The sequence below is a fragment of the Staurois parvus genome, unplaced genomic scaffold, assembly GCF_062004578.1.
Source record: "Staurois parvus isolate SC_StPar_1 unplaced genomic scaffold, SC_StPar_1.0 ptg000626l, whole genome shotgun sequence".
In the NCBI taxonomy this organism is placed as follows: domain Eukaryota; kingdom Metazoa; phylum Chordata; class Amphibia; order Anura; family Ranidae; genus Staurois; species Staurois parvus.
Genome location: NW_028318422.1, coordinates 384,881 through 402,399, shown reverse-complemented (window position 1 = coordinate 402,399; position 17,519 = coordinate 384,881). Strand labels below are relative to the sequence as shown.

General features: G+C 41.3%; 1 protein-coding gene across 2 annotated transcripts in view; it reads right to left on the bottom strand.

The window, feature by feature from the left end:
- Nucleotides 1–6,171: 6,171 nt before the first annotated feature.
- LOC149449356 (citron Rho-interacting kinase-like) overlaps nucleotides 6,172–17,519 on the bottom strand; it is a 201,808-nt gene continuing 190,460 nt past the window's right edge. For both annotated transcript variants that reach the window (XM_089693340.1, XM_089693341.1), the window contains exons 42-47: nucleotides 14,752–14,880; nucleotides 14,580–14,660; nucleotides 11,216–11,294; nucleotides 10,950–11,129; nucleotides 8,586–8,886; nucleotides 6,172–7,394 (exon numbers count right to left, since the gene is read on the bottom strand). In XM_089693340.1, the coding sequence (XP_089549466.1) occupies nucleotides 7,371–7,394; nucleotides 8,586–8,886; nucleotides 10,950–11,129; nucleotides 11,216–11,294; nucleotides 14,580–14,660; nucleotides 14,752–14,880 (794 nt within the window). In that variant the 3' untranslated portion in view covers nucleotides 6,172–7,370. The remainder of the gene's footprint in view (nucleotides 7,395–8,585; nucleotides 8,887–10,949; nucleotides 11,130–11,215; nucleotides 11,295–14,579; nucleotides 14,661–14,751; nucleotides 14,881–17,519) is intronic.

Sequence of the window (17,519 nt, the reverse complement as noted above, 5' to 3'; positions counted from 1 at the left end):
GAACAAAAGCAAACAAGGGCGCACTCTCATCGTGCATTACCGTGGTACACCACGAATTTAATCAGAAAACATAAAGATGTATAACTCACAAACCAAAGAGAATAAAAGCAGAGCAGATAAATCCGTAATGTCAGTCCAATGGAATATAAGACCCTTATAAGAATAAGCTAACGCGTTTCGGGAGATGGGCTCCCTTCTTCAGAGCTAAAATGTAAACCTGCTGATCCCACATTTATAAGCCAAAAAATGGTGACGAGGACTAAAACACACACCCCCACACACACGACGGCCCAGTCTGAAAAAAGTCAATCACATCCACCTCCAAAAAAAAAAAAAAACCTAAATGCAAAATGGTATAATAAATCTACAAGAATGCATGAGAAATGAATTGACAATAAATAATAATAAATTAATAAACTCTACTCACAGGATGTGCATGAATAGATTGCAGATACATGCCAGAAATCTTAAAGGACCATATAGTAAGGTGGATGCTAATACTTGTTAAAAGGATTGTTAGCTTATTCCTATAAGGGTCTTATATTCCATTGGACTGACATTACGGATTTCTCTGCTCTGTTTTTATTCTCTTTGGTTTGTGAGTATACCCAGTAAAGTATTAAAAATGCTAAGGGTTTAGTACAAAGTAAACTGCAGCAGAAAAAAATCAGATCTTCTTCACGGTCAGACAAGGCAGTGCAATGTTGCTGCTCAGCAACTGCTGTTAAACTGTTACTCCATGTAGAGAGTTCAGTACTAGTTCTAATACTGATCTGTCCATCCAAGTTTTATCCTCTGTTGCACCCAGATGAAGGGGGGGTTGTATTGTTCCAATACACATTGATTGTTTTTTTAATCAACAATTACAAATATCTTGGACTCTGTCACCCATTTTGGTCTGGCACTTCTTTCTGTATTTCTATGGTTCAAGCGACTGTGTGGCAGAGCCTTGTAAATAACAAGACTGGATGGACAGGAATACCGTTTTGACAGGTTAAAAATTAAAAAAAAAAAAACACATATTGTATTTAGCAGTTTGCCTAAAGTTCAGCTTATGTTCTTGTAAAGTTCTTGTTACTTTGAGAACAAAAAACAAAGCAAACATTGAGAGTGGATTTAGTTTCAAGGAGAAACTTACTATTGAAAAGAGATAATCTTACTCTTATAATGAAAAAAAAAAAAGAATTTTGCCTTACCTGTAAAACTCCTTTTTTAAAAATGGTACACCAGAAGTCACAACACAAGGTTACGTCTTAGACCACGAGGATGTCAAAAGGCAACCCAATGAGGGAAAGGCAACACAGCAAGCAATGGCTAACAGGCTCACCTAAACAAAAAAAAAACATTCTAAGGCCCCTACAAGATCACCTGGAGGAAATTCTGACCAAAATCAGTGGCCACCAAGGCCTAAACTTTCACCTGATAAAATCTGATTGTTTGTGGAAGGCCAGGTGACAGTCTTACAGACCTAGACAACCTGAAGCCTGATGCTGAAAAGCCCACAAAGCACAAACACTTGTGCTGTTTACAGAATAGACGCCAAGAACTAGTTCTGAACAGCTCAGCAGATTGTTTTAAAAAAGGTCTGGATGCATTCTTAAGTGCACAAAATATAAATGGATATTAACATTTATCAGTGATGACACAAGGGATTGTTGGTCCAGGGAATATTCAGTTACCTTCTAGGGGATCAGGAAGGGATTTACTTTTCACCTGCTGTAGCAAATTTGAACAAGATTCATATAGGTTTGTTTTGCCTTCCTCTGGATCAACTGTGTGTATAGGATTCTGTGTATGGACGTTTTAGATTTTTTTTTTCTATTGGGTGAACTGGATGGGCTTTTTTTTCAACCTAAACAATGTAACCACCTTGAGCAGAAAGGAGGTTCTGGGTCTCAAATTCATCTTATCTGTGTGAAACATAAGAAATGGCTCCTTACAGAATAAGATTGCAAGTTCAAACACCTGCCTAACCAGGGTGACAGCCATATGAAAGGCAACCTTTTGGGAGTGACATCATCGGACTGGATTCACAGAGTAAACAGATAAAGTAAAGGTGGTACAATGTAAGTCACGCCCTGGCAAAAGCTCTGACCAAGGAACAGAAAAGGTCTCTGAAAAAGGAAAGCCAAGGTAGAAACCGGACCTTTAATGGTCCTTAGGGGCAAAGACATATCCAAGCTTTACTGAGGTGGCAGAACAACTCATACCATGGAGTATTTCAGGGGATGAAGCTTCCTGCCTTCGCACCAAAGTATGATTAGGGAGAACTTCCCCAATTCCAGCACATGCTAGACAGCCACCACTCCAGGGCCATCCTGGACTTATTCAGAAGCATGGGCCTATCCAAAGATTATGTCTGTTTGGCCCACACTTTTAGGATGCTGCATTGCAACATTTTGGAGTGAAAGTAAGCGTATGGGACTGCCTCGAAGAAGACCTTCATCACACCAATCTACTTCATTCAGGAGCAAATGGAGGGATGAGACAGGGACTGTAGATCCTTTATCTTGGACCAGAGGACCAAATGCTTTTGTTGGTGAAAATAAAATTTCCTTCTGGGGGGGGGGGTCATTGTGGGAGGAGCATTGGGGGACTGGAGGAGTTGTTGGGTTCAGGTGGTTGGGTTTGTTTGGAAGAATGGGGAGTGGATTGGCTTGTGTGTTTGGGGGGGGGGGGGTATTTGTTCCAGCAGGGAGGCAGACACCCGGTGGACATATATACCATTGATCAGTGTCTGACACGGGAGGTCCTTTATTCTGGGGGTTAGGGGCATTTGTGATTGAAATGACACCGAATCTCCAATGTTATGTTTCTACTGCAAGATTTTCATGAATAAACAATTTTTGAGATTAGCCTATTAGGTGTGCAGCCTATTTTCTTTTTTTTCTTCATTTGTGTGAAGGAAAACATTTGCCAGTGTGTCTAGGACCAGGCCCAAATGCTCCAGGCGCTGTAATAGATCCAACATCAACTTTCGGAGATTGGGGATCCAGTCAAAATTCTGCAAAAGTTTGCACAGTCTATCACACACTGGCCAGAAACGCCAAAATGGTAATCCCTGAGTTTAAAGCACAGCTTGATCCCGACCCACGCACTGTGTCTCTATAGATAGAAACACAGGACGCAGCTCAGTCCTGCCCCCTATTATCTCCTCACAGGCTGTGATTGACAGTGGCAAAAGTCAATGGCTCCCGCTGCTACCTCTCTGTCCTGTGCAGAGAGAGGGAGAAAGCAGCACTGCTGCTCTAGGGCACAGCACTGGATTGAGATCGGGCTCAGGTAAGTATTTAGGAGGCCTGGGGGAGATCCTGTGAACAGAAGGTTTTTACCCTTAATATCAAGTTAAAAAACCTTTTACATTTACAACCACTTTAAGGTTTTTAATTTGCCAGTAATTAATCACCTGGAAATGGAGCATAACCCAGCTGTCTAAGAATTACCATTTCCTGTGTCTTGTGATGTACAATTAAGAAATGTGTTGATTTATGCATAATTATTTATCACTTTTCGAACTGGTTTCACCAAAATGTGTTCTGCCTGGTGTTTCATTAGCGGAACCATGATGGTTGTTTGTAATCTTACATTTTTTTCTTATGAGTACTACCACAATTAAACAGATCAATAATACTGCCATATTGTAATTATTTTGGAGTCTATAGAAAGTCTATAATATGTCCAAATAAAGTGCATAAATGTCTCCACTGACTAGTGCAGGCTCCAGCACACCAGTACTGGCTTACATATGAAAGTCTGCCTGCATGAAAATCTGGACTACCACAGGACTCTGCTTGCTCTCTGGAGCCTTGGAGGAAAAACTTTCTTCATGCTGCAATCTAGATCAGTGGTCTCCAAACTGCTGCCCTTTGCTTGCCTTTATCTGGCCATTGGGGCACTATTCCTCCCACTGACAATAATGGACATAATGCCTGCCACTGACACCAACAGTTGGGCACTACACCCCCTCTGACACCAACGATGGAGCACTATTCTTCCCACTGACACCAATGATGGGACAATATTCCTCTCATGAACACCAATGATGGGCATTGTTACCAACACCAGGACGTTTTCTACTCTCAATGGCCACAGTCCGGCCCCTTTAACTGCCTCCCGCTCACCATATAAGGAAATGATGGGCACAAGGCAGTTCTCTCATTCTGGGATGGCGTCCTCCCACTCTAACCGCGTGTGTGCGGCCCCAGGGGGAGAGCAGCATGGCGATCGATGGTGTGCTGTGTCCCTCGGACACAGCGGATCACCAATCAATGGAAAGAGCCAAAGACGTTGGCTCTGTCATGTGATCAGCTGTGTCCAATCACAGCTGATCGCATGTAAATAAGGAAATGCCTGTTATCGTCATTTCTCTCCTCACGAGCTGTCATGCTGACAGCTCGTGAGGAGAGGAAATCCAGTAATCAGCATTCCTCATAGGGGACATGTACACTGATCATCAGGACACAGATGATCAGTGTACCCTGATGATCAGTGTAGCCCCATCAGTGCCACCTGTCAGTGTCCATCAATGCCACATATCAGTGCCTACCAGTGAACATCAATGTCGCATAGTGCCCATCTGAGCTGCCTTTTAATGCCACCTATCAGTACCAATCAGTGCCACCTATCAATGCCAGTCAGTGCCACCTATCAGTGCTGCCAATCACTGCCGCCTCACAGTGCCAGTCAGTGACGCCTATCAGTGCCATATATGAGTGCTGCCTTTCAGTGCCCATTGGTGATGCCTGTTAATGCCCATCAGTGCCACCTACCAGCGCCTCCTCATCAGTGCCACCTCTCAGTGCCCATCAGTGCAGCCTCATTAGCACACATCAGTGAAGGAGAAAAATCACTTATTTACAAAATTTTATAACAGAAACTAAGAAAAAACTTTTTTTTTCAAAATTTTCTGTTGTTTTTGGTTTGTTTAGCACAATTGTCATTCAAAGTGTGACAGCTGAAAGCTGAAAATTGGCCTGGGCAGGAAGGGGATATAAGTGCCCTGTAGGCAAGAGGTTAAAGTCTGAAGGACAGTAAACTGGCCCTTTGTTTAGAAAGTCTGGAGAACTCTGATCTAAATCATAGTGGATATTGTTCTTTATTAAATTTTTATTACATTTTTTTATACCACTAACACTTTCCTGCACTCTGTGCTTGTGCTCTTATATCTTTGCATTCACACTCATGTTGGTCAATATGGCTCTCACGCATCGCTTTATGCATGGTAAAATTTGATTGATTCTGCTCCTTACTCAATCCCCTTCGCTTCTATGTCTTGCTATTGTCTCCAACCCTTTAAGATTACTAATCTGGCTGTTTAAGGATGTGTAACCATTTTGTACATTTCTCTTATACAAATAATAAAAATATATTTTTAAAAATCCATAAATCAGGCAGTTTAAAAAAATCATAAAACAGGGATGTCCACATTTTCACATATGACTGCACGTCAGGTGTTAAATGAACATAGTGTGATACAGTATATGATGATGGATAACTTACAAGGCTCCATGCACACCGGGCTTAAAAAATGCCAGTTCCCTTGGCAGAAAAAAAACACTCATGTAGAGTGTTTTTGTACAATGTTTAGGTGCGTTTAGCTTTTTTTTCTGCCAGAAAACTACAATTAAAAATGCAAACCAGGTTTTTTTAAACGCTAAACATAAAGCGGACCTCCACCCAAAAGGGGAAGTTCCGCTTTAAGCCTTTGTCCCCCCCCTCTCCTTTAAGGGTTGGCACCTTTGGGGAGTGGGGGTACCTGAATTTGACAGGTACCCGCTCCCACTTCCGCTGCGATCGCCTTGGCTTTTAGCTATCACAGCTGGGTGCCCACACTGAAGATGCCGGTGCCAAGGAGAGAAGACGGCCGATGAAACTAGCGGTGGTGAGGACACCGCTGGACCGAGGGACAGGTAAGTGTCTGTATTTTAAGAGTCAGCAGCTACAGATTTTGTAGCTGCTAACTTTTATTTTATTTTTTTTCAGGTGGAACTCCCCTTTAAAGCATGCCTCTAAACGTCCTAATGTGCATGGACACATAGCATAACATTGAGCTGCTTCTACAGGCAAAACACAAAGCCAGTGTGCTTGGAGCCTTATAGTGCAAATTCTACCTATATGTACTGCATAAAAAAGTAATTTGACAGTCTTGTATATTTTACTTCAGGCCGTATGTGTAAGAAGCTTTTAAGTGCATTTATTTTGTTTTCTACAATATTAGCAAAGAGCAGCAAAGCATAGTAAATCAAGCATTCCACACCGAACAAGCACCTCCTGAGTTCATACACCAATGATCTAGGAGCAGTGTGCTTGTCTGCTTGTGCCCTTCACGCATTTCACAAAAGGCAAAATTCAAAAATGCACAGTTTACCTTAGAAAAGTAGAAACATATTCAATTTTATGAATATAAACTTTCTGATAAAGTATATACAATCCTCATGTATAGTTAAGGAAGCATTGGAAGGGACACTTAACATACATCTCCAGCAGATTGGGACAGGGCATAGTTAGTTAGCATTACCGAATTAAACAGATTAAATGTGACATTTACGTAAATCAGGAATGTTCTGAGGCTTCCTGGGTGACATATCCTTCATGCATTATGCATAACAGAGCAACAGAAATATATACTTTTATATATATATTTATATGTACATAGTCAAAGTCCAGCTTACCACATATACACATTTTTATCAGAATTAGGGGGACTACAAACTTTCTCAAATTGAAAATTGAAAAATGAGGATCCAATATTAGTTCTTACTCAGTGAACCTATAAAAGATTTAGCACCTTTTCAGACATATTACCCCTGGAACATAAACATGATGGTTTATAAAGCAAAAATCTTGACTTCAAGTGAGGTAGCAGAAGCATTAAGAAGAAAGTCAGCGGAGCATAGAAGATATAGTAAGTGTCACATAACTTTTTGCACTTTCTGTATAGTGTAGTGTGCTCGGTGTTGTAAAAACTCTCAGAAAGCTGTGCCTTTACCAGTGATGCTAGAGTTAATGCAAAGCTATATAAATGATACTTAGCATCATGTAAAGAAAAATGCATGTGTTGTTTAAAATATTCCATATACTAGTAATAGCTAGTAACTATAACCAGAGCCTATTGACCTATTACTGTAACAGAAGTTCAAAAAAAATGGAGGACGATTCCTTAAACAAAGAAAATAAACAGTTTAAAATATTACAGAAGGCGCAATCTGGAATATGAGACGCAGAGCTGAGGGTTGGTTTGTGATAGCACAAAAAAGTTAAGGTGGTCCGCTACAATCTGGATATAAAAAAAGCATTTGCCTGTATAAATCAGACATTAAAACATTCCGTCATGTTGGCTTCAGTTGTTTGTAGACACGGGTCCTTTATAGTTATACAGAAGACTGGTCCCAAACCTGAAGAAGAAATAGAGAAAAAGTATATTAGCACACAAAGCATAGTACATAAAATAAAAGTGGGTTAGCAGTGTTTATTCTAATTGGCTAATGAATACAACATAATAATATTTTAACTTGTGAAAACTAAATTTAGGGATCACAAAATAATAATAATCTATGCCAGGTGGCCCAATGGCCACAGTGTACATGCAAGTTTTTTTTTCTTCCATGCAGGCAGTTATTTGTTCTGCTAGGGTCCCTGGTGTGATGTAATTACTACTCTACCTTGCAGTATTAAACTCTGAGTTATATATATTACAGCTTACCAGTCCTTGGATGTCATGCCTGCATTAGTGTTTTTCTTCAGGCTTGTTTTCTGTGTAATACTACCAGTAACACACTTCCTATCCTAGGGCGACAACACTCACTACTGTACCTATGGAGGAACTGTGTTGTCACCCTAGGTTGCTGACTCCTGGTTTACACTATAGTACACTTTCCCTTCTACCCATCCCTATAACATAGAGGGAAGGGATTCTGTAGTTACAAGTTTACTGGATTTTTGGCAGGTTAAATAGAGGAATTTTTTGTACTTATATTAAGAGACAAAACATTAATGAAAAGTTCAAGTATTGAAAAGATGTACTGCATATGTTTAAAGGCTCAGGCCACCAAAACAAATACTTCAGTTATAGGCTGGAGTCCTTTCCAAAGCTGCTTTTTCATTGTGTGTGCTGTCTGTGCCGACAATATTTTCTCCCTGTTTTTCCCACTTATGCCCTGTGTGCTATACCTTTTTTTTTTTAATAAGACATTTTGCAGTTGTCTTCTGAATACTCGCTATATTGCTATTTCTGTGAACATTACTACTACCTCAATGAGAATGAATTTTACTTTTGTAATGCTGTATTGGTATAGTAACAGACACATTAATACAAAAAAAACCTCTTGCATAAAAGCAAAATAGTAGGTGTTGAAACCTGGTAAATAAAGATAGCAGTACCACAAAAGCCCTCTAGACGAATAGGAAAACACCACATGATTTAACTTTAGCAACTAACAAAACCTACAGTATCAGTTTTGGGTGAAGATACCAATGCAAATAACATGTCCTTGCATACTAAATGTATGCGACAATATCATCACCTTCACAATCTTTATTATACTGTAGGTCTATGTATAACTAGAAAACACTGGGATATATCTTACCTTATTAACTTGTGAGAGAGGAGTCCTCGCTCCCCCTGTAGTTACTCGGCCTCTAACAGCGTCCTCAAACAATCGTCCAGGTGATCTTTCCCTTCTTGTGCTCAGAAGTCGCCCAGGAGACTTCTCCCTTTCCAAAGGCCTCCCAGGAGACTTGTCCCTGCGCATATCAGTTCTCGCTTCTCGATAGCGGTGTGGTGTACTAGGCTCCCGCACTAGCCCTTGGACCTCACCTGGCACAGGGCTAGCTGCTATTCTCTTTGTTATATGGTCATTATAGGAAGGTGGACCTCTCTTGTTTGGACTGCAATACAAAAAATGTGAAGTCTTTTTTCAGGCAAGCAGCAGAGCATGCATTCCATTAGTTGTAATCTTTTTAGTCATATTTGCTATTTTAATTGAGCTACAATATATAGGTACAAATGAAGATTCATTCTGGAAACCGATTCATAAAAGACAGGAGGACACTGCCAGTGGTCACCAAGAAAGATTTTCATTACGTAAACTACATTGGATAAATACAGCTGTAATCTTACTGGTTGCAGCAGACAACATACACATTTAAATATTCTGTTATTTTAATCTGTCCCCATGTCTCAAAAGGTACTGCAAGCTACATAGAGCAAATGGCTGGCTAGTCTACAAGTGATCTTAGCAAAAACAATATTTTTTTACACTGTATTTCCTTTTAGTATTTGCGCATGTTCTGAGATCAAATGGGCAAAAAAGTATGAACCGCGCATTAAAAATATCAAAAGAAGGTTTTTTTTTTTTTTCAAAAAGATAGTCACAGATCAGCAATTTTCTATTTCACTTATTATAAACTTTATTTTTTCAGTGTACTTGACCAAGCATTGTAAGTGAACTAATGAAATACAACATATGCTTTATGAATGCTCATAATTAAATCACGCTCATACAATATTCGGTAACTGAATACAGACATATTTCTAGAAAGTCTGCTAATATAAAAATAAATTGCCCGTAAGTTTTAAAAATAGCAGTTTTTGATACAATAACTTCTCTCCAGTTCTGTCCCTAGTAGAAAAACCAGTTCCATTCACTGGCTCTCTTTCAAATTAAACAGAGGATTCAGCTTGCTTCCTGTGAACCCAGGCTGTTGAGTACACTCCCCCCCAACTCAGGAGGTGTGTTACCAGGTCAGCCTAGGCTCATAGCACAATACCATAGACAACAATACTGATGTCAACGTCCCCTATGGATGCTGGAGCAGAACGGGAAAGACCAAGGGACATCGCATATCCAGCCAGAATACTGCTGGATTAAGATGTGTTTTAAGGGAATTTTTAAACATAGATACATAAGAGGGGTAGGACAAGTGGTGGAGATTTTAAAAATATGGAGATATGCGTCAGCTACTTCAATACCACTGTACATCTTTAAAAACTGAAGTGGTGGATAGTTATTTGCCAATAAAGCCCCAGCAGGAAACAAGTTTGCACGGTAATATCCTTGGATGTCTTCATTCACTGACACTTTGCATAGCCTTCCACTCTTTGTGATTGGTTATAGAGTCCAGTCACAGCAACCACATAATATGAACAGTGTATGTTTACATCTCTGCACCCTCCTCATTCTTTTACAATAAAGGAAAGGGAGAAGAGAGTAACTAATGGATGAATGAGTCATTCATTAATTCCTGAACACGGTGCAATCACCGCAGCAGTAAGTAAAATTTATATCCCTTTCATCCGTTCAATATATTTGATTTCCATTTTCTCTATGTGAACTGTATATTAACCCTTCATTTCGCTTATCCTGCACATTAACTCCTTCACCGTTATCCTCCCACTGTATGTGACCTGCAGATTAACCTCTTCACCACCTTTTCCCTCTGTGTGCGCCATATCTAGTCCACCATTACCAACCTCTATGTTTTAACCCCCCTCAATAACAGCATTTGTTTTTTCATTTCTAAAACATGTGGCAAAACACAGAACACCTTGAGGTGTCTACTTTCTAAAAAGGAGGGGTTGTTCACACTCCCATATAATTTTAACAGAAAGTTGGCAGGGACCGGTTTTCTTTTTGTTTGTTTTATTCTCATATATTAAAAAATAGCAGCAGTTAATAAATACCTCTAAAAGAAAGCTCTATCAGTCTCAAATAAATGTAATAAAATTAACTGGATACAGTGTTACATGACTTAGTAATTGCCAGTCAAAATGTCACACTATTGGAAACTGAAAAATGGTCTGCTGATGAAAGGGTCAAGACAGGCTGGTACGCAAGTGGTTATGATGCCCAAACATACTCAACAAGTAGTGGACTTAGGAATTTTAAAGGCATGTATTGGTTGGCTTAATCCTCCAGGGGAAAAATATATATATAAATATATACACATACCTCCTTGTTGTTGACGGTGCACGATGAAGATCGTTTGCATTGTCTTTTACCAGATTGCCCTTGCAGCAGATTACTCTCAATTTATCCTGGTAAACAGATGCCAAGTAAATGGCACCAGAGGAGATCGCTGGTCCCAGATATCGTGGATTTGGAATATCCAAATGGGCCCTGGCCGGTGCACTGCAATGACAAATCGCTTTAATTTCCCACTTTCCAAATATTATGTTTATTGAGCCTAATTTACTTGTTTTAACAAAACAACTTACCCTAGAGCAGCACGCCCCTGAATCTCAATCACTTCCAAGGAGTTAAAGTGTGTAACAAATAAGTATGGTTCTCTGTACGCTAAACAACAAAGGAAAAAACAAGCTTAGCCCTTAAATAGAGAAGGCAGGTTGCTACAGTTAATCTGTAGCAAATCTCTTAGAAAACAATATTTCATAGGGGTATGCTATATCCAGCTGCTGTTTTGGGGTCTATTACAGTGGCAGGCAAGAGGAGTATTTTTAGCTTTTAGGAGCGTAGAGTCAGAAAGACCATTTCTTTTAGAACCTGAGCTTTAATAGCCATGCCATTAAAGCCAACGACTGGGACAGCAGATCTGGGCAATCTGGGAAAGCCCACAGAGAGTCTGCCAGGAGTCTGATGAGGTCTGAGAACCATATCCACCTGGGTCAGTTGGGTGCAATGAGAATCACTGGAATACCCTTTACTTTACCTCTGCGAAGCAGACAGAGAAAGTGTTTAGAGGAGGAAAGGCATAGATCAGGTTGAACCGATCCAACCACCAGAGCATCCACTGCAATAACCAGAGAAACCCTAGACCTGGAGACAAACTTGGTAAGTTTGTTGCTAAATCTGTAAACCATGAAGCTCAAGTCCAGCTTCTTTTGCAGAGACATATGACAGTGATAAAGTTTCATGCAACAAGCGTTTTTTGCACTAATGCTTGGCAGACCAGCATTGGAGCCAAATGATCCTTTGCATGAGTACCAATAGAAGACCCATTTTAGATATCAGGCACACGATATCTGTAAGCCATCAACGCAGTAGTGCAGCAGGCACAAACTTATCTAAATTGGACAGGTTGCAATCCTTGTCCTGCCATAATATTTTAGTCATAATATCCTGACATGGTTGCAAAAATTCCTCACTGTATAGCAGGAAGCAGAGGAGAGGGTCACGCCTGAGGGAACAAGGTGGGGGGAGTTGGTGAAGACTTTAGCAGAAGACAGTTGTCCAGGCTGTCAGCATATTGCCAAATGCAAATATGTAGGCCCTGCAAGGGGTACTCACAGGCCAACTGTGATCTCCTTACTGAAAGGATATAGTCACACCAGATGCTGTGGAACTGCGTTGGACGTCTATTCCAGCGCAGTCCCACCGCATGACAAGACAAAATGCCTTGTCTTCTTATGTGTCAGTTCACACCACTGCATTGTGATGGTTTGCTGGCAACATGTGCTAAAATAGTGGTGGTGTGCAGGGCAGAGCAGTGTGAGGCAATCCACATCATCTCTCATCACACGGTGACCAGTCTGTGAGACATTTCAATAAAGCTGGAGTCCTGTATCCCTGTCATATTTGTGGAATATGCTAGAAGAAGAAAGATGATTTTACTGGATGTGCGGCCATTGGATGTTTGTTTGGACATTTCAATAAAGTTTGTTTAAAAAAAAAGAAAAAACGATGGTAAACAGAGTGATGCGCCAAGATCGGCACATCAGCACAGGGTTGATCCGGCCGAACCGCACACCAGCTGCTGCATTGTAAAGCAGTGACTGGTGTGAATTAGCCCTAAGGCTGTATAAAGCCCATCTTGGTGGTGCAACTTAGGAATATGTGAGAAGGCTGAGAGAGTGGACATGCGTGTAGAAAGGTGCAACCAAGCGCAGTGTGGCCCGCATAGACTCAACAGAGCAGGTGCTGAAACCAATGTCAAAATGACTGGTACATTCAGAAAAGCCAGCATCAGACATCAAAGCAAAATTTAACACAGGGCCTCAATTCTGACACTGGTATGTTATTTTAAAAATGTTGCAGTCAAAGCTGCAGGGGCACAGCCATAGCAAAATTAGTAAGGACATATCAGGTCCCTTGAAGGGTAATGCACATGACTAAGTGCAGCAGTAAACCCGTAGACATTCAGCAGTGCCCAAAATGTGAACAAGCTGGAAAATGCCAACCAGAATCCAGGGGAACATGCTCCATCTAGATATCTAGATGGGGGGGGGGGTTATATATGGCTAACAGTGTTGTTGGTGATGTTCAATATCCTGTAGACAGCAGAATTAACCCTGTGTCCCTCAATGAACAATAAAGAAAATGGATTGTCTATCTGAATACATCACCTGTGAGTGAGTGTTGCTTTAATACAGCTGCAGTTTGATGAGATCATAATGCTATTCCTAACAATGAATTGTGGGAAAACCACTCATATTAATAAACAAAGAGCTAGAAGAGATTTGTTAAATTAGTCAACTATTTTACATCCACCTTAAAACGGCTGTCGACTCTGCCACTAGGGACACATTGCCAAAGGAAGAGTCTTCCACTTACCTCTGTGGAATCACTCCCTTGCTTGCACCAAGCATTGCCAAATCTCCTTCACTAGCGAGATGGCAACAATAGAGCAACATCTTGCTCACTTGCCTACTGAGAGAGTGATTCCATACAGTCTGGTAAGCAGTCTCCTAGTGATCCTGATTGCCCATGTGATTTGGCCCTAAAACAGTCCTAAAAGTAAACGAATTTAGCTCAAATCAATTATCAGTTGGGCACATGTCGTATGTTTAGTAAATGAATGAATCCTTTACTAGTAGATATTATTTCAAATTCAAAGTGTATAGGCACAATGTGAAATGTTATACTTACATCCTACTTATGAAGGATGGCATAACAGGGAGGTGAACCTTTTCTAGCTAAAACTAATTTTTAATTGACTGCTGTAGTAGAAAAAATAGTCAATAGCATTCTTCTGCAATGTTTTTTCTGCAATAAAAGAAACCTATTTGTCTGCTCACAGTCTTGTATGGAATGTACACTGAGCTGCAAACGTGCAGCTCAAGTTACATTCTGGCACCTGTGTCCTGGGATTACTGCACTCCTGAGCATGTGCACAATTGATGGCACTCTGTCCAGGCCAAAGAGGACATCCACTGCCAGGCACCTGGAAGAAGCCAGGTAAAAGATGCCGGTGAGGGACGTCGGACTGTTAAAGGGAGGTAAGTATTAAGGATTTTAGCTCTGCTTTGAAATTAACATGTGTTTTGATTAAGAAGGGAATTGCAGCAGGTTCACTTTACTGCCCTGTTGCGCCATTCAGCTGCCCGAAATGAAAAAGGTTCTGAGTTGCTCCAGACAGTTCTCCCCACACCAATGTGTCAGTGCTGGAGCAAAAACCATGCACCAGTAGTTTCATATGGAGTGAGTCACATTCTCCTTCATACGTAGAAGCAATGGATACCTTTCCACCCTTGGCAGCTGAAAGGAGTTGTGGATAAGCAGGAAAAGGAAAGTATATGCTACTGGGGAGGAGGGTATTAAGGCAAATCACAGGTTAACGTTATGCAAGTTACATTATAGTTCTGCATATTCATACATTATTAAAAAGACAACTTACACACTTACCGAATGCAAGAGGCAGCCGACTCCATTTCAGATCATCTGTTCGGCTTCGCCTTCCATAAGAATCAACAAAAACACCAAACTCTGCAGAGCAAAAAAGGAGAAAATCACTACACCATACCAGTAATAAAATATACCCCAAAAAATATCACTTAAAATGAACAAATATTGTTACCGTGAAAACAGAGGAGGTATTCTTCCCTCTGACCTGTGCTGTTCACCTGCATTATAGCAATCGGAAAACTATTCGATGAAGAAGCAAATACAGCTGAGGCCAAAGAGTGGTCATTTTTATCCAGGAATTCTAGAAAAAACAGAGACGAGTTTAATACATGCAACAACAAAAACTTACTATAAACATATTCATGTTCAAACGTAGTTTATTTGATATCCGTGACCATCATCCATTGTAATAGGCTGGAAGTACAACAGTAAGAGTTTAGGTTTGATGGTAGATCAGCAAATGTAAAAACTACAACCATGCAGTGCAAGGGTCTACCTAAACAATCCATTCAATATTTATTACAAAAGCCCTCATTGTACAGTTATGGGTATACTTTGCTGATCAAATCTCATCCTCTTAAATGGCCACTTACAAAAGCTAAGAGTAATCTATCACAAACAAAAACAAGTCTCACACTGCCACTGTTTGACTCAAAGTCTGCATACTAGGTAAAAGGTAAGTGCTTGTTTTTGAAGTCATAGGTTCAGTTTCAGTGCACTGGAACTATTTTGCAGCTTGTGAGTTACAATGGCAGCTTCCGGCATTTTGCTTAGTGACAGATTCACTTCAAGTGCTCTGTGCACAAAAGATCTTGGATCCTGCCCATCAAAAACCAATCAAAACATCTAACAGTTCAAAAATTGAATTTATTGTAAAACTTCTTGACTAATTTTGTGAAGCTCGCTTCATCAAGTTATAAAAGATTATCTGTGACGATGGACAATTGTTTCACAAACCCAGTCTAGAAATTTTACAAAAAAAATAATTTTTATTCGGAATTGTAGGTTCCTGAATTGGTAAATACTTTTGTCTGTGACATTCATTTGACAAAAATAGCTTTTAGGAACACGTCAGTTCATTTATAATAAGCAATACTAAAGGTTGTTGTAAAGGAACAAAGCACATATTTCATATCCTTCTATAGTGTGTACTTGCCTCAATCCAAAGCACCTCATGTGAATCTCCCCTTCCTCTGCTATTTGCATAAGTCACTCCTGACAGTTACTCAAGCAATCTCAGGAGAGGACCTGCCAAATAACAACCCCCCCCCCCTCTTCCCAGCACACAGCATGTAATTGACAGCCTCAGATGTGCACGCTTCCCTATGAGATTGTGTAGAGGGACATGCATTTCCCTCCAACTCAGGTCTCACAAAACACTCAGCTACCTGCTCTATGCTGTGCAGTGTGTGACATCAGACCCCAACCCTCTGTGTCAGGAATGGACTCGCCAATGGTGGTGGGACTCACCTGCCTTGTGGGCTGCAGTACCAGGGCTGGCCAGCGGGTGCTCTCAGCAGCCAGAAGCTCACTCCTGCAATCAAGCCATCACCTGAGGCTGATTGCAGGAGGTGTATTTAAAGAATGGCCAGGCCTGCAGTCAGGGCCTTGGTGTATTGTTCCCATGAGCCCCTGTACCTGCATCCTGTCTGCTTCCTGCCTGATCCTGACTGTGCTTGAACTCTGCCTGCACCGACCTCGGCTACTCCTGACCAATCTTCTGCCTACTCCTTGTACCTTGTCTGCCCGTTAGCTACCGACCCGGCCCGCCTGACTACGTTATGCTCCATATTTATATATATCAGTTAAGGTTTGGGTTTGTTGCACCTTGTTGTACGTATTTGTGTTAGTTTTGGGTTTGGTTTGTTGCACTGCGTTTATGTTTGTGTTGCCCTTAATAAATTATATTGTTTTACATGCTATACCTGAAGTCTGTGTTTCCCTGTGTTGGTCCACACACCTCTGGTCATACCTGGAGCCCTGACACTCTGCCTTCTGCAGCTATGATGAGGAATGCTGTATTATGAAGGGTTGTAGAGGAGAGAAAGCTGCAGATAAACAGGTGCAATGTATGCAGGCAGATTTTTGGTAATCCCTGTTTATCACCTGAGGGTAATCACTTCAATGGGTATATGTAAAGGTCTACAACCACTTTAATGTCTGCATCTGTTGATAGGTGTAGCAGCCTCAAGGAATGGAGCCTGACTTCAATATTTTTCACTCTATTGCCGTAAAATTTACTTGATTGCAAACTGCCTTTTGACCCTGTAATGTGCCTCATCACAAATCTTCACATATTACCTCTCCAAAACCGAGTTTCTTGTCTGCCCCCCAGCCCAGACACCACCCCCCACTGACTTCTCCATCACATCCAACAACGCCACCATCAAACCCGCCCCGCAGGCCAGAGTACTTGGTGTCATTCTGGACTCCAACCTATCCTTCCAGCCCCAAGTCCAATCTTTAACAAACTCGTGCAGACTCCACCTCCGCAACATCGCCAAAATCCGCACGTTCCTAACCCCAGAAACCACTAAACAGCTCATCCACTCCCTCATCATATCACGACTCGACTACTGCAACTCCCTCCTCACTGGCCTGCCTCGCCGCTGGCTATCCCCGCTTCAGTCGATCCTGAATACGGCTGCCAGACTCATTCACCTTTCCAACCGCTCCGTTTCCGCCACGGCGCTCTGCCAATCCCTCCACTGGCTTCCGATTGCGCAACGGATCAAATTCAAAATCCTAACACTGACGTACAAAGCTGTCCACCATACTGCCCCGAACTACATCACTGACCTAATATCCAAGTACCGCCCAGCATGCACACTCCGCTTCTCACAAGACCTCCTTCTCTCTAGTTCCCTGGTCTCCTCCTCCCATGCCCGCCTCCAGGACTTCTCCAGGGTGTCACCCATCCTCTGGAACTCCCTGCCCCAA